At 34.8% G+C, this 25,293-nt stretch overlaps 2 protein-coding genes across 4 annotated transcripts in view; both read left to right on the top strand.

The window, feature by feature from the left end:
* Nucleotides 1–25,293, top strand: part of ush (u-shaped) — a 181,032-nt gene that overhangs the window by 71,132 nt on the left and 84,607 nt on the right. The window contains exon 1 of one of the 3 annotated variants that reach the window (XM_053751531.2): nt 12,870–13,068. The exons of the other annotated variants lie outside the window; for them this stretch is intronic. Within the exon in view, the coding sequence (XP_053607506.1) occupies nt 12,981–13,068 (88 nt within the window). The 5' untranslated portion in view covers nt 12,870–12,980. Of the gene's footprint in view, nt 1–12,869; nt 13,069–25,293 lie in introns of those variants that run through there. 3 annotated transcript variants of the gene reach the window in all.
* Nucleotides 13,374–15,285, top strand: LOC128673641 (uncharacterized). The gene is made up of 2 exons (XM_053751623.2): nt 13,374–14,370; nt 14,507–15,285. Exons 1-2 carry the CDS (start codon nt 13,656–13,658, stop codon nt 15,196–15,198), a joined length of 1,407 nt encoding a protein of 468 aa, XP_053607598.1. The 5' UTR covers nt 13,374–13,655; the 3' UTR covers nt 15,199–15,285.

Raw genomic sequence — 25,293 nt, 5'->3', positions numbered from 1 at the left:
GATCTTCACATGCACTTTTCAGGTCAAATTTGATAATATATTATAATATTGATTAATTTATAGTAATTCTTTAAAAATCTAATCTCGAAAAGCTACAAACTACTGGATTTATAATGAATAAGATTTGTTTCGTAGATAGCATAACACTGTATCATGTATATTCGGCTCGTAAGCACTGCAGCCATTCAAAGCATAGATAAAAATATATCTTGCAAGCAAAACTTATGTTCCGTAGGGCTTGCCAAAACGCTGGCAATATTCCCGATAGTTTATCTGTGCAAAAAACATCGAACGCCATTTTAATACGTAATCGGTTAATGTTGGCAACGGATTTAGAACGTAAACTTTTCCCTATAGTCGGATGTGAAGGAAGGAAGCATGCATTTCTATTTATTTAGCTAAGTATAAATGCATGTAGTAAATATTTATTTTCGATGTAAAATTAAAAATGAGATATCATATAAAAAGCTCTAAAAGCACATCACGTCATAATCTCAAAATCACTGACTTTAATTTCAGACCAAAGGCAGCTTGATAAGATTACGCTGCGATACCGTTCAGATTGGTTCGGCGCCAAGGTCCGATTCGGTCCATTATGGTTTTATGGTGGACTTATTGACATGATAACGAATAAAAAACGCATAAATATTGAATAATTAATGGGCATTCGTAATGATGCATTTGAAATGTTATATTTGTATTATTTATCTGTATAGTATATGCATAAGTGTAAAAAAAAATTAAAAAATAATATGGGTGATCGATTGTACGATAGAGAAGGTCGCATAAATATACCTAAGTACCTCAGGTGATAAAAATGATTGCTGAAGACGCAGCAACAGACAAGAACGTAAATTTTCTTTTGTGTATGAAATATGTAACTGGATAGCTTATTGTTCCCTCATTCGATAATATATATAAGATTGAAATCTGTTTCGAATTGTTATTGATATTCAGTTAGATCTAACGATTGGTTTGTTGAATTTTGTTATGTTACGATTCCCATAAAGTAGAGAAGTGAAACGAGTGATTTTGTTTTACTGATTTATCCATCTCAAGAGTAAATGAATAAAAACCATAGATACCAGTTTTAAAAATAGCATTTCTAAATAGTATTCCTAGAACCTACTCGATGAACCTGCACAATTAGGATATAAGTTACCTTATAACTTGTCGACCTCGGTGGCGTAGTGGTGAAGTTCTTGCCACTGAACCGAGAGGGTTTGATTCCCGGTCGGGTCATGATGGAAAATGATCTTTTTCTGATTGGCCCGGGTCTTGGATGTTTATCTATATATGTATTTGTTATAAAATATGTATCGTTGAGTTAGTATCCCATGACTCAAGTCTCGAACTTACTTTGGGGCTAGCTCAATCTGTGTGATTTGTCCTAATATATTTAAAAAAAATCTAAAAGGCTATTTTTAGAAGGTAACTTAAACCTAATATTATTAAGTTAGTCAATCATTCTAGATTTAAGTTACCTTTATAATCATGGAACTGTTAATGATACTAGTGTCTCTCTCTCACCTAAGCGTCCCCCCCTTGCTCATCCTCAGCCATCGAGCATCGGAGCCCAGGGTTCGCTTTCCTCCTTTTCGTCTCCGTGATGATACTAGTAATAATGTAGGATAATTACATAAGCTGAATCACGAGAAGCCCATGTGAAGAACATTTTTAGGTAGTTATTTAATGTATTTCATTATCGCCTAGGCTCGATTCAGCTGCAACTGTGTCTGACCACATCGGAATAACCTCCGATAAGGCTGTATCAAATGACACGCATCAGTGAATCACAAGAACTGCCTACTTGCTGGTTGACAGCTATTTACAACGTGGCCGAAACAGGCCACGTTATAAAGGGTTACTCGTGATTTAGGCACTTCAGTTAATTCGCCACTTAATTAATCCTGTCCTCTTAATATTATAAATCCGAATGTTAGTGAGGATGCAAGTGTGTATTAACATATACACATGCATCTTCACTAACGTTCGGATTTATAATTAATACAATACTCTTTCACGCAAAATGTACCAAAATATACTGGGCGGATTGTTATAGAATTTGGCGCACGGGCAGAATATAACTTGGACAGATAGGGTAATTTTTACCCCGAAATTTCCATGGGAGCGAACCCACGGGGCGCATCTATTAATTTATACGCAACTCCATTCTTAACTCCTCGATCTCGAAGAATCGAGACAATGCTTAAAGTGCTGCAATTGTTATCGGATACGCGGCAACCGGTGGTACGAAACGGAAGGATTAATTTTTGCTTTTTATTTAGAAATTAATGAATTTTATTTTGAAGCACTTCCTTTCAGAAATCTATACCTATTTGTAAATGGAATTTTGAATCGATGTCGGATGTCTGGTGATGTCGGATGTGTGAGTAATCCTTAGGAACACATATTGAATAGAATCATAATTTTGCAGTCGCAACTCCATATCGGTCTGAAAATGCACACAAATTGTTTTAAACATTGCTACTGCATAATTACGTTATTGAATATTCAGACATTCAGTTTTTAGATTTACATTTTTAGTAGTATTTTTAGTTTTCGTGACGTTACTATGTACTAGATTTTGCCCGGGGCTTCGCTTCCGTGGGAGTAATCTTGGATAATGTACCTTTCTAATGGTGAATGAATTATTGAAATCGGTTCGGTAGTTCGGAAATTACCCGCCTCAAACACACGCTTACGTCTTTATAGCAATAGTATAGATAAAATCAGTATCCCGTTAAAATTAACTTCAAAAATACGTTTTCGGGCCAGCCCATAAACGTAGCAAGTTCTTTGTGAGCGTAACAAATGTGTTAAACAGTTTAAAGGTATAAACACTAGCCATTGTCATTGAGATCGGAATCTGAACACAAAGGCGTATCGTGGTAGCGGGCCTGGTTGACAAATGGTAGGAGCTGCCCACCCAGAGAGCGGCTATGAAATGATCAGGGTATATCGTGTTTCTGGTGTTTTATCTTTTTGTGGGGGTGAGATATGGTATATTAAAGTACATGTCAATTACTTCAACAAAAAAAGCTATGTTTACAACAATTAATATCATATTGAAAATATGATGTAAATGAAAAAGAAAGCCATTCATTAGGATATAAATTAGGGACAATATATTTATTTCTTTGATAACTTTGTTTATGTTTTGTACATAAGTAGCAATTTTATGCAAATAATATGTTTTAATTGTAATTTTATGAATTTCACTGTGTATCTGTTACAATCAAACATATTTTATGTCATTTGAAAAATCAGGCATGACATCTGGAAACCTGCAGTCGGCTTAAATACTAACAAAAGATTCCGCTGTCATTGTACATACGATGAATAATAATTACTCTTTTTAGGAATACCGTTGTCACTCAGCTATTAAGGCAATATCCCTTAGTCGCCTTGTACAATATAAACATAAAGACTGTCTCATCTGACTTGGACCCAACCGTAATGTCGTACGATGTCTGTCTCAACTATCTTGTACAATGCAATGATTCACTCCTCGATTCCACTGTGGGACACATCGTGATTGTGTTCTTTGTCACAAAGCTCGGAAATGTGACGCACACAAGAATGTGACACAAAAAAAAAATATGGTAATTAAGAGTAGTATATTGTTATCATTGGTTATATTAGAACTGAATTTAATTTAACAAAGAGATCATGTCGCAAAAAATACTTTGTTATATTTTATTATATTGTTATAGTTTATATATTAACGACCTCGGTGGCGCAGTGGTAAAGTTCTTGCCACTGAACCAAGAGGTCCCGGGTTCGATGCCCGGTCGGGTCATGATGGAAAATGATCTTTTTCTGATTGGCCCGGGTCTTGGATGTTTATCTATATATGTATATGTTATAGAATATAGTATCGTTGAGTTAGTATTCCATAACACAAGTCTCGAACTTACTTTGGGGCTAGCTCAATCTGTGTGATTTGTCCTATATATATATTTATTTATGATAGCATTATAATGACATCATTTGCATGTAATCAATTATGTATTTTTCCTGCTTAACTTTTATGTTTAGTTAGTTAAAATATATTAACCTAATCAATATAGGTATATGTTACTACGTTTTAGAGTTAGTTCTTAATAAATTTGATTTATCAACACAATTAATAGATAATAATTTATATCTAAGTAGAGGCCTGCGTGCCGCCGGCTTATCCCACTAATATTGTAAATGCTAAAATTTCTAAGGATATATACTAGTATGTATGTTTGTTACTCTTTCACCCGAAATCTATTGGACGAATTCTTATAAAATTTGGTACACGGGCAGAATATAACCTGGAATAACACAAAGGTTAGGTACTTAGTATCCCGAAATTTCACTGGAAGCCACAATATAGTAATAACAATACACAATAAGTTGTAGCAATCGACTTTTAACCTGCGCACAAAAGTGTAAAGTACGCAATTTCGTCTAAACGTCAGCGGCGCGCAGGTCAACGTCAAAGTTGATTAGTGCAACTCACATACATTAGTATCTACTTATATATGCACAGTTGTACGTGACTTAATGACAGATAACCATCGCCAAGGTGCACAAACTTAATTGGTGGGCGCCGATTCGTTCTGTTGATCAAGTTATTTTTAATTTAGTGCAATTTTTTTCAAACAATTTGATTTTAACTTGATGAAGGTATTTTATTATTTTCTCTTTTTATACAATGGCCCAAGCATGGTGCAGTATCCTCATGACATATGTAATTGATTTATGACATTATTACGTACGTTTTGTACATTTAGCTTTTTATTTATATATATTATATATTTTTTGGTATATTTTTGTGTTGTGTGACAATTTTCAATATAATTTTATTGGATATAATACAACTTTTATTTTGTTTATTCATTAAAATTTTGTCATTTTTAATAATTATGTAAATTCCTCTTCCTAATTTTTAATATATGTATAAGAGCTATATTTGTTAATTGATGTCCTTGGAGAAAAGACTGCGGTGAAAAATTTGTTGCGCCGCTTCTTCTTCACCTGCGCTTTGGATGCCGGCAGTAGACTTAGATTAAGTAATTTTGTGACGTCAATAAGTGATGTATATCATCCTAAATTGAATAAAGAAATTTGAATTTGAATAACGAACCGCCCACGATAATTTTTCGGGATGAAAACCTACCCTATGCCCTTCTCCCTACTACAAACAACATGTATGCAAAATTTCAATATGCTGAATACAAAAGTAGCGTAGTGTTAGTGTGTACATACATAGCGCCATAAGTATACTCTTAATATCAAAAACTAGTGAGATAACAGTGACCTAATTCGAATCCGTCTCACCTTCCCCAGTAGGTACTGATTGAATGATGAGATTGGCTTCAAGGAATCAACTGTGAACCGATCGGGACCTACCAATTTCGCAAAAACTACACACGATACGCTGTACAGATGCCAGATAGTGTTGGAGCGTCGGCAAAAAAAGTCATTGCTTTAATATGAAATTAATTTTTCAGAAATTCGATTGTGATATTTGAAAATTGAGGTGAAATGGCGCCTAGGAACGGCATTTGAATTTGAATTATGAGTATATGATACAAAATATGACTTTAAAAAGTTTTTAATTCGATCTCAGCACTTCTAAAATATATTGCTAATAGAAACACTATTTGATTGAAACAACACAAAAAATACTTTTTTATAAAAATAGTATATCTTTATAATCCATACAAAAGATCCATTCCAGAAACTTATATTGAAGGTATTCTAAAATATTTCTTGGATGTGTCATTAACGCTATTGTAATAAATTATAATAAAAATATTCTTTTATTGATACAGAAATGAAGTTAACTAAAGCATTTTTGCAAAAACTACTTTAGCAATCCATTGTGCAGATCACTGATAGGGTTTGTGTATAGTCAGCAGAAACAGTCAATGCTAATTTTGAAAGTTTTATTTAAAATTTTATTCTTAATATTTTCATGTTAAACACACACACACACACATATATATATATATATATATATATAGGTATATTTAATTGTGAAATCAATGAAATGATAAATACGAAACCCAAACATGTCAATCTTTGTCTCTCGATCGATTTCGATTTTACACTCTAATATCTTTAAATCTAACCAAACTACCAAAGCCTACGTCAGACACGAATTTTGTATAATTTTTAGTCACTTTATTATGTTTCTTAATTATACAAATACATGTCGAGAGCAGATTCTTCTCATCTCATAAAATTTTACTTTGATTCTTAGTTCACTATATTTTAGTTAATTTTTTTATGTTAATCAAGATAAACCACACTATTTTGCTGGCGCTACCCACACGGCCTGCGAGGCTGCGTATCGTGCCATCTAATATTATTCTGGGAACGACCTTAATAAGTCACTACAGAATGTTATCTATATAATTTTATCGCCTGGACGATAACCATCTCCATCCAATTAGCCTCACAATGGTGTATGGACCGTCTCGTATGACGAAGTTCTCATTTCGGTCATGTGTTACTTCGCCAACTGATTTCGGTATGCATTCGTTGATGATTTGGCTAAAACAATTCGCTTTTTTTGCTCTTGGTTACTTCGGCAATTTACTTCCCATATTACTACTAGATTTGAAAAAATAAAATTTAACAGTTAAAATTTAACGTGGATAAAGTATTTTTTCGATAATTGGCACTTTTATCGAAAAACACTTTAAATACTAATACTAAATCTTTAACAATATCAGTCATCTATCAAAAGCTATAATTTCCATGGATTTAGTAAGTACTTCGTACAACGTACCTGCTAATTCTAAGAACATTTCAGATCCCACAACGAAAAACTACATAATATATAGCTCCGCCAGGCTCCCACCGCGATACCACCGGCCACCGTAATTTGATCGCTCGATTATCGCCGCCATCATCTCTTGACCTGTAATGTCGACAAAAGTAAGGTTTTTGATTAATTTATCGTTACGACGTTATTGGCTGTGAATTTATCTGCGAAAATTGTTTAAGTACATTTTCACTGTAGGTCTTTAATGAGCACTATCTGTTCGAAGTTTTCACCTAGGTATATTATCTGTTTCCCGTCCCGCCCCTAACTGTCTGTCAATTGATTATATAACATAAATATATTGTGGACATATAAAAATAACTTTTCAAATTTCCTTTAAAATCTACTCTTCAATAAAATAAAATAATAATCAGGAAACAAAATTTCTAAATGACCAGGTTATTTTTGTGATTATGTGCAATGAATTCTATATTATTATTGTTTGCGATAAAAATTGTACCTTTTTACCAACCTGTCATTTTTAATCTACGGCGCACCTGCTAGGGAGGGGGAACAACGATAAAGTATCGATCTGTTTATCGCCGATCGCTGTATCGTAATTTTGATTGTTGTCCATTTTGATATCGGACTTTTTGATGGCAATCAGTCGTTGGATAAATGACATTTTAATTTAAATTAAAGGTGGAAACAATAGGTACGCCCGTACAACATTTTTCCTTATAAGTCTTATGTATAGAATCTTACCGTGTCTTTTTATGATTTTACAGTAATATAAATTAAAATTAAATTACTTGTCGTGGTTTTACTTTTGAATGTATGTCCAGCTTTGAAGTTTTCTCAACGTAACGGACTGAAGGGACGGACATTTTTGTGAATATATGTATACTTATATGTGTTATTCCATGTTATATTCTACCCGTGTAGGTACCAAATTTGTAACAATCGGTCCAGTAGCTTTTGCGTGAAAGAGTAACAGACATATATATATACACACAGACATTGATTGCACATAAACATACATTGGTAGAAAAAGCCTCAAGCTTTAAGTCCGCCATTTCCATGTAACAAAGTTAAATAAACAAATAACTCCATCCTCACAAAACTTTCGCGTATATGTTATTAGTATGATCATCATCATCATATTGAGTCAGATTCTATTCAAGTCGCCTAAAGGCATCTGACATGACTTATACGACTACTTACCGCCATCTAGTGGCAGGTAGTCGCATACACACTATAGTGACCTAAACTGTCAACCATTGTGCAGGTTTTCTCACGACGTTTTCTTTCATCTGAAGAAAGTGGTGGTCTATAATATGAGTTAGATTGGTATACAAACTCATATGGCACGAGTAGGATACGAACCTGAGACCTTTTGTTCCACAGGCGGGCGTCTTAACCATTACACCACCACCGCTTCAGTGTTAGTATGATTCAAATGTGTGATCGAACAGAACCTTAAATAATCGCGATGATATTTTATTGGTCCTAATTTTTGTTGTTAATATAAGGTTACAAAAACATCTTTACGTCTTTCTTAGAGGTGGTCTCGCTTTCACAAATGATATAACTTTTCATGTTGATTAGTTATTTTATGACTTTAAATTGTGTTCTCTTATCGCTTGTCTGTCTGTTTATGAATTGGTAGAACTTTGGAACGAAATAGTCCAGTCTAGTCCGTATTACGTCTTTGGGATTTTTTTCCTTATTTTTATGAGTTGGCGCTTTTATGCCGTTTCATGATCATAGAATAAATAAATATAAATATATTGGGACAAACCACACAGATTGAGATAGCCCCATAGTAAGTTCGTGACTTGTGTTATGGGATACTAACTCAACGATACTATGTTTTATAACAAATACATATATAGATAAACATCCAAGACCCGGGCCAATCAGAAAAAGATCATTTTCCATCATGACCCGACCGGGGTTCGAACCCGGGACCTCTCGGTTCAGTGGCAAGAACTTTACCACTGCGCCACCGAGGTCATCAATGTAGAATAATCTCACCGTCTGAATTTTAAACGCATTGCGTTGATAAAAATTCATTATATGTACTATGTATGTAGCCTGTTTTTAATCCGATTTTTTTCGGATGACAGAACCACCAGGAACGGTTACTTTGGTTGGAGGCATGTCCCATTGCTACGTCGCGTCGACATAGCACGTTGCAGCTCAGTTGTATTCATAGATTTTGACACTGATGTGCGTTCATACGTGTAATCTGTATACAATTTTTGTCCGTTGACGGATATTTTTTTTGCCAAGCTGTAAAATCGATTAGTTATGAAACTATGTTCAATATCATCTCAGCCCTTTTTAAGCCGCTCTTATTTTACTGTGTAGTAAAATCTTTCTGAAAACGAATTGTTTTTTGCCATTTGTAGCCAGCTCGTGTCGTCACATCCCACTTCTGACCTCCACGTAAGACGAAGTGCATTTGGCATCATTTTTCAAATTAATCTTGTGCATTTGCATATCTTGCGAGATCGAAATCGTTACTCTGTCTAGAATATGCACTTGCACGGCTAATTTATTCCTAACCATTATAAAATCTTACTAAATCTTAACAATTATAATAGCGAATGTTTGGATGTGTGTTACTAAATCACTTAAACCATAATAAACCGATTTCGATTGAATTGGTACACATATATAACATGTTAAAAACGTAATATGCGTATACACCTACCTTTCCCAGGAATCGCACTATCTATTGGTGAAAACTGAAAAATCTGTGCAGTGTTTTTTTAGTTTATCTCGAACAGACAGACGCGATAGAGGACTTTGTTTTTTAATATATAATGATAAGGATAACATGGAATCTTTTGAAGAACAACGCCCTACCGAGTTCAGAGTTCAGATATTAATTCGCTTATCAGTAATTTTTATTTCTATAATTGTAAACGATATTTCAATAAGAAATTATTTGAATAATCATCATTGTATTTCTTGCCATAGTAAGAAAATAATAATAATTTAATATCTAATATATTTATATCACCTACAACAGCACAAACAGACACACTAGCACTCAAACGGGAGCCGGCGACGTCATATCTCTAGAAATTCGAAGTCGGCGCCGACCCATCCCGATAAGGTGTAAATCAACAGCGCTGCACTTCAGATAACGATTTAATTCGACTAATGGACTCTTAACATGGGAAAAGGATCATAAGGAATGCATTGATAAGTCTTAAGTCGACAGACTTAGTGTGACGTCATGAAGTCGCATCTGCTACTGGAAGTATTATGTAATAAGTGCATCTGCAAAAGGGATTTGGGTCAGTAATATATTTATTTCTGCAGTTACATCTATTAAAGAAAAAAAAACTAAGAAGTAAACAGGAAAAAATCTGAGGCCACAAAAAATGGTAAAAAGGCAACAAAACGTAATTTTTGCTACAAGCTTTTATTTATATGTATTTATATTATCATGTCCAGTAAACCGTTGAGAAGACCAATCGTCGGAAGCCAATCCTGAATGCGCCATCAGGTCATGCTTATAATAACAATGCTCACACAATCACGGAAACTGAAGCGATGTGAAAATTTCGAACTCAATAAGACAATTTAACTTGCAAGATTTGATCACAGACTCGCAACTGAGAGCATATGAAATAAATCAATTTTGAATTTTATTTCGAAAAAAAGACGAGGCTGTCAATTTTAAAAAATTTTGCGAAAACATTCCTTGAAACAAATGCATATTCAACATTCAAAAATACAAAGACGCGTCATGTAAAAATTGCACTTCCATCGGTAACACAACATATTCCTAGAAACAAAGATCCGACATAGTACGCAGCAAAAACTTAATTGATGATAAAAGATAAGGGGAACTCGAAAAAAATAATAGTTTTATGTAAATGAGTATTGCATGCGCGATGTAGGTGATAAGGTATCTTAGATCAGCCTTGCTCAGTTGTGAGCAGCTGTGTATCTCGGATCATATAACCTTGTATCTCGATCTACACATCGTGTGATGGCTTGATACCTTTTTTAATTATGGAGGAGAAACTCCAGGGCATCATATTCGTACAGCCAGTATCTTGTTTTTTATGTTTAGCAAGTATGTAAGGATATTTGGTGAGAAACTTTCATCTAAGACCAATTTTTGTCAAAACTATTCAATTTTTTAAGATTGTTGCTTTATATTCATATAAAGTGTCTTGTGGCGTGTAGTTCCGCCGGCACTTATTTTCGGTTGCATTAGTCAATTTTAACGATAACTTTAACCTGTGCTAAATGATGTCGGCGGGGTAAGTTAGGTAACGTAACCTTTAGATTGAAGTATTTTTTTGGCGCGATAGGTAGGTGTTGTCGAATATCATCCTAACTTGAATAAAGAATTTTGAATATGTAATGCATAACGATTTAACCAGATTTAATAGCACATTGCAAATCTATTCTATGCGTACACTTATATAAAATTGCTTTTTTTACAGGTAAGTGCGCTGCATCTAGCTTTACGATAGCGATCGGTCTGGTAATTATGTTATTAATCATACAACCTACATATTATTTTCTTATTGACGACCTCGGTGGCGCAGTGGTAAGGTTCTTGCACTGAACCGAGAGGTCCCGGGTTCGATCCCCGGTCGGGTCATGATGGAAAATGATCTTTTTCTGATAGGCCCGGGCCTTGGATGTTTATCTATATATGTATTTGTTATAAAATATAGTATCGTTGAGTTAGTATCCCATAACACAAGTCTCGAACTTACTTTGGGACTAGTAAAATCTGTGTGATTTGTCCTAATATATGTATTTATTTATGTAAATACTTCTACGTTAATGTAACTATTGAAAAATATTAGCATTATTAACATTAGGGTCACCAGTAACAACTTACTAAAAGTAAATATGAAAAAAAAAATTGGGTTTATTTTGGTTTTATTGATGAACGTAAAATAATTGGTGCAATAAAGTGTTCATCTACCTATCTATAACATACTATTATAAGCGATTTTTAGATTAATTTTATGATTATTCTTATTTTTACAGAAAGTGACAAATAAAATATATTTTTTTTAATTTTGAAAATAAGACATGACAGAACGAACTTGGGCATATTTTTCCCTCACCTTTGTTTCCCGACTAGATTGAGGGCAAGTGGTAATTAAAATTATTAATAAAAAAAAAAGAAAATATTACTTGAATTAATGTACTATATAATAACCTACTGGGACTTATCGATATGTAAACAAAAACTCCAATAAGTATGTGACTTGCACAGTAATATCTGATAGTAGTAAAAAATAGCTTCTGATAGTATCGCCATTAGAAATTAGATTTTCATGATATACTGTTTTGATAAGATTCAAATATGATTAGTATTTTTTATCGATATTTTGAGTGTCTACGTGTAGTTTTATCATATTGCTATTGGACCTACTTGTACAGTCAACTGCGCATAAAGTTAATCAACAAGAACTCTATGGGGCGTAAATTAAAACGAGTTATAATGGACCAGCAGCTACTGCCCGCGACTTCGTCCGCTCGGATATTACTATTGTTGCCTGGTGAAATGAAAATCTATCTTTATCTAAATGTACAAGAAATAGTAAGAATTAGTTTTACTATATGATTTTAAAATCATCAATATGTACTGTGCTTATGTAAATTTTGTAAATGATTGATTTTGGAAATGATTCCTTCCTCAAGAAAATTGACGGATCGTGATGACAGCGTCGTAACGCTCTGAGAACCACCCATAAATCAAATTGAATGACTACTGTGTAATGTATGGTCACCGAATATTTATTCGACTTTTATGTTAATAAAAAAGTTCACAGTTTCTACAAATATAAAGCAACGGTTATAAAACAAAGATGGTCTATCGGCGAATAATGCCTGATATGACTTTTATGGCGCAGCTTTTTTATTTGTCATTTTATACAAGTTTATTCAAACATTGCGATAGGATCGCGACTTTATCTTTCAATGCAACGTTACCGCGAGCTGGCAGTGATAACATCTGGGGCCAGCCATTGCTAGTTAAACCGAACTGATAAGAGATCGGGTTTGCTTGTGTGCGTGTGTGCCGACGAGCGAGTCGCGCAACTGTGTGTGTGAGAGGGGCGCTCACCGCTCGCAGCCAAACAGTCACTCAGTGTCAGCCAAATGTTTGACACGTATAGTGTGCGATCAGATTTGGAAATGTCAAAAAGTCGAGCTGAAACCGTGTGAATAAGGATTTGTGATGTTACTGTGGTTGAGTTATCTGAAACAGCTGGAGATGGCGTGCGCGGAACTGCCGCCAGGTGGCGCGGTCGACGTCAAAACAATCTGTAAGTGTTTACGTTTCGTTTTTTTAAAGGATTCGGTGGCAGGTGGGCTTAACCTGATTTTTTTAGAAATATTTGACTATAGTCTCGTAAACTTTTTTACAAAGTATAGTATAACTATCGAGTGTAGTGCGCATTACACACATACGAGTTACTGCCTTATACGATTAATGTTTGTTCTTTGATATAATAATTTTATCAATCTACATTTAACTTTACCCCAATCATTAATAAATAAAATAAATTAAAACCTATTTTGTCACTATCGCCCTTTACAATATTTGACATTGACATAACAAGACAAAACATACCTACTACTCCACCAAAACAATTAGGCGCATGACAGGAATGCGGTTTCGGCGCCCGTACCTCGTCTCACCTCCCCGCGCTCTCCCTAGTGACGCGCAGTCGTGTACTCGCGCTCTGCAGTTACACCACGTGCTTTCGCGCCTCCTAAAATTTTCGTTGTCAGTTGGGTTTTTGTTGAGTTTGTGTTGTTAATTTTTGTTAAATAATTGTTATTAATTCATTCTGTGTTGTTTAAAAGTCCCGTGTTGTTTTTGTTGTTGATATTTTTTGTTAACCTCATAATGGGTAGGAAAAAAACTATCCGTGGGTCCGAAAGGACAATGATATTAAAAGTATTACATTTTTTTGAGGAAGAAAAGTTGCATGGAATAGCTATTCCAATATCTCAAGTGGAAAAGCGAGTGTGTACGGCTACTGGCATTAGTCGACGCACATTGGCCAGAATAAAAAACGAGGAAAAAGAAGTTTTGGAGAAACTAAGGCTTTCACCACAGCCGGGTACGTCAAGCGAAGCCCCAACAGAGACAGTCAAATTACCCACTCCAGGGAAAAAGCGAAAACAAAAGAAAAAGCTGGAAATTGATGACTTCATGATTTGTGCAATTAAAACAAAAATTGAAAGCTTTTATGACGTGTACAAAGAAGTGCCTACATTGAAAAAAATTTTAAACGTTGTTAAGAGAGATCTTAACTTTCCTGGTCAAAGAGAGACCCTGCGAAAAATTATAACAGAAAGTTTGGGATTTAAATTCAAAAAGTGCTCCAAAAAACGAGACGTGCTCATAGAAAGACCTGAAATAGCAGCGTGGCGTGCACGTTACTTAAGAAGATTAAAAGAAAACGACGACTTGGGCCCGGAAAAAAAACCTGTTATTTTTACCGATGAAACATGGGTCCACTCGCATTACACTGTCAACAAGTGTTGGCAAAGTCAAACGGTCCCAGGCATAAGAAAAAACGATAGTGCTGGCCAACGCTGGATAATCGTTCACGCAGGTAATACCCAATGAGCTGTCTTATTAGGGTTCCATATAATTAATATTTCTGCACGTACGTGATATTCTACTTTAATAATTTAACTATTGTTCATGTCACTACACTGTTTATTAATGTTTATATCTTTGTATTTCAGGAGGAGAGACTGGGTTCGTCGAAGGTGCAGACTTATTATACAAATGTAAAAGTAGTAAAGGGGATTACCACGACGAAATGGACACAGAAAACTACACGAAATGGTTAACCGAAAAACTAATTCCAAATTTGCCACCTAACAGTATTGTTGTCATAGACAACGCGCCCTACCACAGCAAGCAATTAAATAAGCCTCCTACTATGGCCGCTCGTAAACAAGACATGCAGAATTGGCTGAGCGAGAGAAACATTACGTTTGACCCGCGAATGACAAAGGCTGAGTTGAATTATATTATAATTCGCAACCGACCGGAAAAAGAATATTTAGTGGACAAACTTTTAGAGGAGAGCGGTCACGAAGTCCTCAGACTTCCACCATATCAATGTGACCTCAATCCTATTGAGTACATTTGGAACCTGGTCAAACAAAGAGTCGCCGACAAGAATGTCGATCAGTCAGAGAGACAAATCGAAAAACTAGCCAGGGAAGCCATACAATCAATAACGCAAGACGATTGGAAAAAAGAAATTAATCACGTGGACCGGTTACGGAAGGCGTACTGGGAAAAGCAAGGTTTAGAAGACGCAAGAGAGTTAGTCATAAATGTAAATGACGACAGCGATGACAGTGATTTGGAATCACATTCAGATTTTGAAAGAATGTCAGGGATTGAAGAATTAGATTCTGATTAGAACAATTTTTCAAATTATTCCAATAAATAAAGTACATTTAATCAATTAGGAGTTTTATTATTTCCTTTGCACACACAGTTCTCTGTTCCCAAAATAAATAAAGTATAGTTATAATATACACATACTAAGTTGTATTCACAATAGTTACTTACCAGTTTCATACTAGGTATCAGCGAGTCTCGAATATTCCCCTCCCTAGCTACAGTGACGCCATGTTTGCCATGTGCCTAATTGTTTTGGTGGAGTAGTACTTATTTTAAGCTTTAATTACGCTTTAACTTTTTTTTATAAATAACAATTACTATATGATTTTTATCAGAAAGAATGAGGTGAGAATTGAGGAAGAAAAGTGCCTATGAAGGTCAAATTTTTGTACTTATATACTTTAACTACTTAAAGACTTTTGCTTTGTTTTGTTACAAAGAATTGAACGTGCATCAAAACAAAATCTTTTTGCATTCGCTGTAATGTTATCAAAACATTTAATTCATATTGCTATATCAAATCAATTTCTCAGTAAAACATATTTGTATAAAAGTGTCTTCTAAGGAATTCTGATAAAAATGTCGTTAAGATGTTAATTTTTATCTTGTTTACTCCTGATAGTCGTTTTGAGAGTAAACAGGGGGTTTTACTAAATAAGTATTTGTCAGTGCAATGGTGGTAAACAAATTGACGATAATTTTACGATTTCTCCAGGTATCTAACAGATTATCAGTACCTATCAGATAATTGCCGTTATACTTGGAGTGCCGTGAGGCAGTATAGAAAACTCCAACTTCAGAGTGTTCAAGTCAACTGACCTTACTTATAAACTGATGAAAAAATTATTTAGCAAGCTCAATCTAGACCTATAAAGTATAGTTTGTCTTTGATGACTTTTATATCTGTGTCTAACATTAAAAATTTGATTTCAATTTTATAATTACCGGCCAGGTATTAACACTGGCCACTTTGCTACTAAAAAAGAGCAAATAATATTTTTATAAGGATTTATTTTGGTAACAAGCCAACAGTTAAAACATTTTGATAATTATCTGTTCTTATTATTAATCAAGATAAGAAATGTAAATGTATATATCCAATGACATCTGATAGCCGTACCGCATTCATAGCGTGTGTGGTTTGTTCTTGTTTTGACAGCACCTGTCAATGTCAAACCCGTCAAAATGATGTGCGCACGCCTTTATATCACTCTCAACTCGACGTTCCGAAGGAACGTTACATTTAATTCAAATAAACTTCTTAATTATGAGTAATAAGTTGATTTATTAAGTATTTCGTACAACCGGAGTACCTACTAATTCCATAGTACATATTAACAAAAAGCCGTCATTCTTTGTATTAACAAAGAAATGTTTTTTTAAGATCAATTTCTTTTTTTTTTATATTGGATCTCTTACTTTTTAAACTTTTTGTTCGAAACCCATGTAAATTCATAACAGACTGTATAAAATGATGCGAGAGAGTGAATGAGCGGCAACCGGCGATCTCCTGATAGGGACGAGGATAAAAACACTGATCTAATCACGTTGCACTAGATGTGGTATAGCTGTAATTGCATCCTGTTAGAAAGAGATAGAATAACTCTTCTCTGGTCCTCATATCCTGATCACATATCCTCATATCTGAATTAATTTTTGTAACATGGTTAAAAACTTACCCGGCAGCTAAATGTGTCGATTATGGTATAGCTAACAACGGGATAAAAAGATAGGGAAGCAGACTTACACCCAGCAGTATGGGCACTGGTTATGGTGGTATGGCAGTATACAGTTGATTAATGTAGTTTTTATGTTCTTCATGTGTCTCCTACCTCTTTAAATGTATTTTTACCGCAATGCCAAAACAAAGTTACTGGATCCTAAATCAATCATGTGTAAAACTGAAAAACATTATTTTTGGCATAAAATTTTATTTTACAAATCCTTCGAACCTTTATTAAAAAAATGTCTTTTTGCATGTTACAAAATGATTAAATTTTTATTTGTTTGTTGACACATCTAGTATTTATATAGCTATAACAAGCAGCAACCGCCTGATGGACTGATAAGGCGGGGAGAAAAAACCCTTATCTCAGATTTGTCGTTCATTATCAATGTCGGCTGTGCGTGAGGGGTGAGGGGTGCGGCAGGGTAGGGGTAGATAACGAAACTATGAAATATTTATGTATGGCGCACTGTTTTAGAATTCTGAAGATTAAACTTCTTTGCTGTGTATTTTAACTTTAAAACTTAACAAAGTTACTAAGATGCCAAACTGGGTTTTCAATACATATACCTATAATAAATTAATTGAAAATGTTTGATGAAGGAATTTGGATTTGGATTAGAAAGAAGAAAGGTTTAAAATTAATGAATGAACACGCTTTTTGACAGCTGTCAAAAAGCGCATTCTCGTATTATAAACTCTTTAAAATATTTTTAATGAACAATATACAGATCTTGATAGTTGAAACGAGACAGAAGAACTCTTCCTTATCCTCAAATCCTGATCACATATCCGAATAATTAAGCCAAAAAATACCCGAATATTTAAAATACTTTATATAAAAGCATTTTAATTAAACTGCCGCTTATTTTTGTATCTTAAATCTTTTCATCACAACAGAGCATTAGTTTAAAAACAACTTTAAATTCTCGTCTAAAAGTTAAGCCATTCTTAATCTGACCCTCAATCATTCATATTTAAATAACCCAATAATTTCACCTAACATGGTCTAACAAATTCTATTGTCTCACAAAAGTATTTTTCCCAAAACGTGTGTTATCTAAAAGCATAATCGGCCGGGCCGGGAATCGAACCTTATCACCGGCTTATATCAACTGCGCTGTTGGCGTGCTATCGGGGATCTCAGTTTTTTGTAGGCCGGAGAAATACGAAAGCAAGAAGTTTAACCCCTACAAAAATGTTCTAATATAACAACATTTTGATGCATTACATCAAAATTTTCAAGTATTGTTAACTAGGTAATATATATAAAATTTAAAGCTAACGTATGTCTGTTTCTGTCAATGTCAAATATTGTAAAGTGACAAAATATATTTTAGTGTAAAGAATGCTTTAATTTTTAATTAATAAAGTTTAAACCGTTAGGTATTCGGCTCCCAATTCGCATCGCACAAAATTTTGATGCTTCAAATGCTTGTTGTAATGCTTCAAAATGTTGGTACTAAAACTTTTTTATTTTTGTGGTTAAACTTCTTGACTTCGTAAATATAACAAAATTTCGATCAAATAATGCATCAAAATTATGTGCGATGCGAATTGGAAGCCGAATACCTAACGGTTTAAACTTTATTAATTAAAAATCAAAGCATTCTTTACACTAAAATATATTTTGTCACTTTACAATATTCGACATTGACAGAAACAGACATACGTTAGCTTTAAATTTTATATATTACCTAGTTAACAATAATTGAGATTGTTTTAATAAAACACTTTCCCAATGAAATCCCGAACGCTGTGCTAATAATTTCCAACAAGATGTGAAAGTGTTTGCAGGCCTGATGGAATCATGGAATCCGTTTCATAGACCAATGTTGAAACACAACCATAACAAAGACCTATGCTACATCAAAGATATCAGTGCAGTCAATACGCGGAAAGCGTTTGCGATTTAACAACAGAATACTGAACAACATTAAAATTTTAAGTAATGAATTAATTTAACTTGATGTCATGATTGTCTTGCATTATGGCTATCTAGATAATAACGGTATTTTGCAGATATACGCATGCGTGTGCACCTTTTTATATGTCAAAAGAGTATTTTTGCATTAGGTTTCTTTAAAATATATTATTTCGCTTGCGTAGATTCGCCCGCGTAAATTTAAGCCGATAATATGAATGTCCAGCCTGACAATACACATATATTTTCGCTGGGTCTCAGTTTTCCAAGTGGGGTCTTAGTATGTGTCGATTGAGTACACTTCTCCTTGCAGACTGCTGTCAACGTGTTGATGTTAATAGAATTTGTAAATTTATAATAATTAGGGCAGTTTGATGATAACTTTATCATCTCGCATCCTACTCGGTCGTACAGAACTTAAACCTCATTTTCGAAGCTCGTTTGTTCCGATTTACGGCAGTGGGCCGGCCGACTCACGCGCACCTTAATTGATTCGATCGGGGCGGGGCGATCGAAAGGTCGCCGGTTCGGTTCCCGGGTGACGAGTGATTGGCAACGTTTTAATCTGATTTGTATGCAAACGATGATGATTCTCCATTGATTTTCCTCGTGAGATGTGATAACTTGAACGTGTATTACAATTATTTAGAAATTAAATAATACTTGGAAAGTAAATTTATTTTACTTAATTAATCGTAAATTAGCCTGTGTCTTTATAGCGCACCTGTAAGAATGTTTACATTATCAGGAAACATAAGTGACTAGGTGCGAGTCTGATTATCTCCGTAATACCATAGTCTACCTAAGCCTACATATATGTTATAATAAATATTTGTCACCAGCAAGTTTCCGTACATAATTCACTAGTAGAAGTACTGAAAGTTGTAACAATGTTGGCTCTAAAAATGCACAAAAAATCTATAATTTGCACCGTTCCCTGTATCACACCGTCACGAACCCACCCTCCATTTATTTCTGATCGTAATCTAAGATGAGGAGCGGGGCGAGCGAACGATAAGAGAACGCGACGCGGCATCGCGATAACAGACGTGGTAGAACGTTGCGCGCCAGTGTGAGTGCCGGCCGTAATTACTAGATATGGAATAATTATCTCTTTTGATCTAGATTAATGTATCTTTTGATATCAGTACATAAATTTTATTAAAAATAATGAGTGCCGATAAAGTTTGATAACTCCAGCTATCTGTTTCTGATGTGAGAATAAATAAATAAATAAATATATTAGGACAAATCACACAGATTGAGCCAGAACATTTTGTTTTTGTCAATAATAATGATAATACATTTCGCGCGCTGGGGCCCTTTCTAAATCTATGTTTCAGCTATATTATATGCCATCAATGTAAAAAAAAAAGTAATACTTAGTTGTATTGTAATCAATACAGCAATAAGGTTTTACCACGGCCTGAAGCCTTTCTATGGATCGTCAAAAATTGTGAAAGAATATTTGTTATAAATTTATATTCGAATATCGAATCGAACCGCAAACGTTTACGTCCTACCACTTCTGGAAGGGGCGGGGGGTAGTGGGGGTGTTTATCGTCCAAAACGCGATGGCAGCGAGTGATAAGTGATCGCCGCGCGATACCCGCGCCTTCAGAATACGTATCTTTACTGAATCGCTCCACAATCGCGACTGGGGATCTAGGTGTAATGACTTTTGTAGAAAGATTTATTTTATATATTTTTTGATAGAAAAATATGATAAAATTCGAGGTAAAAGATTTACTGAAATTTTCATTTTGTTATCTAATTAGATTTCTGGGTATTGATCGCGCTTTATCATCGATCACAAACTGTGAGCTCAAATAATATGTGGGCTAGCAGGATTCGAGTTTTTGTAAAATGAACAGATATAACAATACTTCAATATTATGTTCTTCTATCTGTGAAAAAATTATATATACATGGAATTAGTAGGTACTCCGAAGTACTTTATTAAATCCATGATATATATGATGATAGAGCCGTATCCGTAAAAGGTATTAATTTTATATATCAATTTTGACTTTGTCAGTTTTCGTAAATATTTTTAAGTAAACGTGGGTTAGCGGACTTTTTGTGACAAAAAAAAATCACCACTGAATAGCCAAACGCATAGAACCACCTCCACAACCACCGCCTATCTGCGATCGTGACGTGGGAAGCACCGCTATCTCATCCGGTCTTCAGATGGGCGGTTAGCCAGGGAAAAACACACCCTATAGTCATAAAAATAGAGAATTTTCTGCTGCAAGGTTTTTAAACTTTTAAAGCTAGTTCGTTTTTAGGGGTTTTATTACTGAACATGTGTTTCATGATGGTTTTAAAGTTGTGGTGTAAGTATATTACAGTTGAAAAACAGTTTAGTGTAATTTTTGGTAAAATCGTTTATAGAAAAAAAAAATTCAAAAGAAAAAGCAGAAAATATGATTATTATGTTAAGCTGATTAATAACCTATATAACCTATAACACAAGTACATTGTTTTTATTTCCAAGGAGGGTTGACGATAGGCAAGCGGCCGAATGTAAAATCACAGTCGAATCTTGGGTTATTTTTTACGCTGAGTTGGGCTGGCTTTGCGGCCTCGCAGCCTCAAATACAAACTGAGACATGTACATGAACATGAAAAAAAAAAGAGAGTTTATTATTTTGATTTCTAAGTTCAGTCCATTCACATAAGCTTGATTATCGATTCTACTAACGTCAAAATCGGGCGTCAATTGTATTTGCAATAGTAATTTTAATTTATAAGCAATAACAGAGCAATAATACTAATAAAAAAAAAACCGGGTTGCACTCCGGGAGTGCCAAGTGAAAACCTGAATATTAACGTTGTGCATTTATGAGGTCTTACGAATTTTCGATCAGGGTCACGTGTCCTGACGCGAGTTTATAACTTTTTACCCATCACAAAAAGTGCACAACGCCGCTAAAGGAGTTTTCACTTCAAAAATCATAAATCTCAGCAGAATCTTCACCCAAAATGACTGCACTTTGAGATAGATCTACGCCGGGACACAAACTGGGTTTTAACCCGGCATGAACCCAATGAATAGATAGGTTTGTGCCCGGGCATAAACCAACCCTGGCTGCTACTTATATCAAAAATATATCCATAATAAGACTTTGATAACAAAAACCTTATAGTACATTGTTTCCAAACTAAGCTTAAACAAAGCCTTGTTTCACTCGCTATCAATCTCAATTCAAACATCGCACGCGGCCATAACTCAGCGATTTATACGCGCGACCGTGGGCGCGCGCACGACCGCAACACGGCGACAATAAAATCGCAACATCTCCAGCGTTAACAAGCTGAGGACGCGCTGTGATGCGATCTCGCCAATTTGTACGCACGTCCGCGCCACGATTTATTGGCCACGCGAATAGTTGGGATAGTGTACAGGTGGCCTTATGTCCGCTAGGCGATGTCTAGTTTTAGGTGAAAAAAGCATTTTCTTTTGTTAATCATCATCGAGTGTGTTATTGCTAACACTGGTGTCAGATTTTATTCAAGTCACCTAAAGGCATCTGACATGGCTTTTGCGACTACTTACCTCCATCTAGTGGCAAGTAGTCACCGGAAGCAAGTGGTGGTCGATAAAAACTACGTGAGTCAGATTGATATACAAACTCATGTGCCACGAGTAGGATACGAAGCTGAGACCTTTCGATCCATAGGCGGGCGTCTTAACCATTACACCACCACCGCATTTTTTGATTATTTATGTTCAATGATTTCTTTCTGGCGTAATTAGTGGCTGCTGATTAACGCCGCGCAACTTGTTGATATCTGTGTCAGTGATAGATTCACAGGATAGTCCATATTTCTTTCCTCACAACCAATGGTGTCTGTTGTAAACCAATCGTTAGTCAACCAATTCGAAAGTGTTATACCAAGGCGTGACTGTAGGTTGACCCTTTCCTTCACAAAAAGATTAGAAGAATAATTAACTGTTTTATTTGGATTCATTGTTTATTGGTACCGTGCTGGTTCGTAAGCAAAAACGCAGATAGAGAGAAATAATCTGTGTTCTCTTCCCGCGCAGATCGTAAAAGTCAATCAAAGGAATGGGCTATGAACCGATTTTTCTCATATGCCTGTCGCATATCAACTTATCACCATTGATCTCAATTCCACCATACATCTGTGGCCTTCGAGTTTGATCTTTTGGTTCTGTCTACCCCGTATATGATTCTGTATGTATATATAATTATTTATTCCCAATTTGATTCTGATTTTGATTTAATTGAGATAATCGCTTAATATTAAACGAAAGTTATCTATTTCCCGGTAAAAATGCGGGTAAAACCATGGCACGAGCTAGCATTCGGCTAGGAAGTGGCGATAAGGCCGAATGTGACTTCCGTTGCGATGATAAAATAGAGATTAGCTACAAATTGTTTTATGTTATGTACGAGTACACAAAACATACTACGAGTATATGACAGACATTCATTAAATAGTCCACTTGTTTGTAATATATTTTCTTTGTGCAAAATCGAAGTTCACATTGAAATGTAATAATAATTCATGTCAGATTCCTTTAGGTGACTGGAATAACAACTGACACCAGTGTTAGCAATCAATAGAAATAGTCTCAATAGAATGATTCAAAAATTCATGGCGTAAATAAATTCTAATGCCAAACAACAAAGTCGAGCTCCAACAATCAGTTATATCCCTGAAAATGGCCAGAAAATAATTCCAGCAACATCTCACTTCACACAGGATATCTGTGGTCTAACGCGAGCCAATTAAAGCAGGCGGCTGTACAAGATGCGCCGGCGCACGATGAAATATAAACGTTGTGCGCGGACTTCGCGGGTCTATCCGTATCGCGACGATCGCGGGCGCAATATCATTATTGTACCCCGCTTCACCTCACTGTTGTACAGTCGTTTGCAAAAGTTTTGAAAATAATATTATAATTAATTATATAGGGTGTTACAAAATACATATTTATATATATACTTGTACATACGTAAGATACGATACCTTGGGTAGATTCTTTAATCGAAGTTTCGAGTTCATATAAACATCTCAGTAGACGTTAGTAGTTTCGAAAACCTTACGAGCACCGTTTTTTACCGTTTGAAGTGGAGACGAAAAAGTAGAAAAGTATACTCTGAGCTCAGAAGCTCAACGGCTGAGGAAATAACATGGAAAACGCTCAGATGAAATATAGAGATGCGTCTTTATGTTCTGGTAGTAATATTTAATTAGGAAAGTATACTCTGAACGGCTGAGGAAATAACATGGAAAACGCTCAGATGAAATATAGAGATGCGTCTTTATGTTCTGGTAGTAATATTTAATTAGGAAAGTATACTCTGAGCTCAGAAGCTCAACGGCTGAGGAAATAACATGGAAAACGCTCAGATGAAATATAGAGATGCGTCTTTATATTTTGGTAGTAATATTTAATTAGGAAAGTATACTCTGAGCTCAGAAGCTCAACGGCTGAGGAAATAACAAGGAAAACGCTCAGATGAGATATAGAGTCTTTATATTTTGGTCTGTATTCTGTATGAAGTATATGACAATCGATTCTTCAAGTGGATTATAAAATTAATAACATCAGCATATCGATCATTCGATAACTTTCTCGTTGATGATGAGTGATGCAACCCGACACATCACCTCTGACCACACTCGCAAGAGGTCACCCACGTATAACTTTTACTTTCTCAAGTGTATGATTGTATGATTAAGTATCAGTATTTATCACAGTACATTGTGTGGGATAAATGAGGTTATATTAACTGAAAAATTACATGTTTGTTTAAGACATGTAATTTATATAAGACAAGGTGTGCTTTTTATCATTGAATTACAATAAATAAATAATAAATAAATAAATAAATATATTAGGACAAATCACACAGATTGAGCTAGCCTTAAAGTAAGTTCGAGACTTGTGTTATGGGATACTAACTCAACGATACTATATTTTATAACAAATACATATATAGATATACATCCAAGACCCGGGCCAATCAGAAAAAGATCATTTTCCATCATGACCCGAATAATAATATCGAAGAAGTCTTCTTAGGAAATAATTTTAAAAGCAAGTGGAATTTTAATAATGATTATTATTTCTAACGTAGCTTTACAATATAATTTACTTCAATCAATGCAAATATTTTGGTGGGCGACTTTTAAAAGCCTAATTTAAAACATATTCACTTACTATACAAAGGTTCAGGTTATAGTTATAATACAATATACTCAGCTCGCTTTCTTCATAAATGGAAATTAATACTCTGTCAAGTTGCTAAATTTAATACCATTTGTAATGCTGGACAAAAAGTTTTATATAAAAAAAAAACTCTCATCTGAACGTTTTCCCGGTAAGCATACATTGCAATTGAGTGTTTAATTTCTTAACTTTAATTACAGTCCAACTGCAATACCGAAATGAACCCATGGCACAATATGATTTGTGACAA

Source organism: Plodia interpunctella, chromosome 1 (assembly GCF_027563975.2).
Source record: "Plodia interpunctella isolate USDA-ARS_2022_Savannah chromosome 1, ilPloInte3.2, whole genome shotgun sequence".
Classification (NCBI taxonomy): domain Eukaryota; kingdom Metazoa; phylum Arthropoda; class Insecta; order Lepidoptera; family Pyralidae; genus Plodia; species Plodia interpunctella.
This window is presented reverse-complemented; position numbering and strand designations above follow the sequence as displayed.

Bases quoted from the DNA above. Each gene is read 5' to 3' on its own strand.
- LOC128673641 (XM_053751623.2), top strand. From the start codon at position 13,656: ATGGGTAGGAAAAAAACTATCCGTGGGTCCGAAAGGACAATGATATTA. The intron at 14,371-14,506 runs GTAATACCCAAT...TTTGTATTTCAG, and splicing joins CTGGATAATCGTTCACGCAG to GAGGAGAGACTGGGTTCGTC.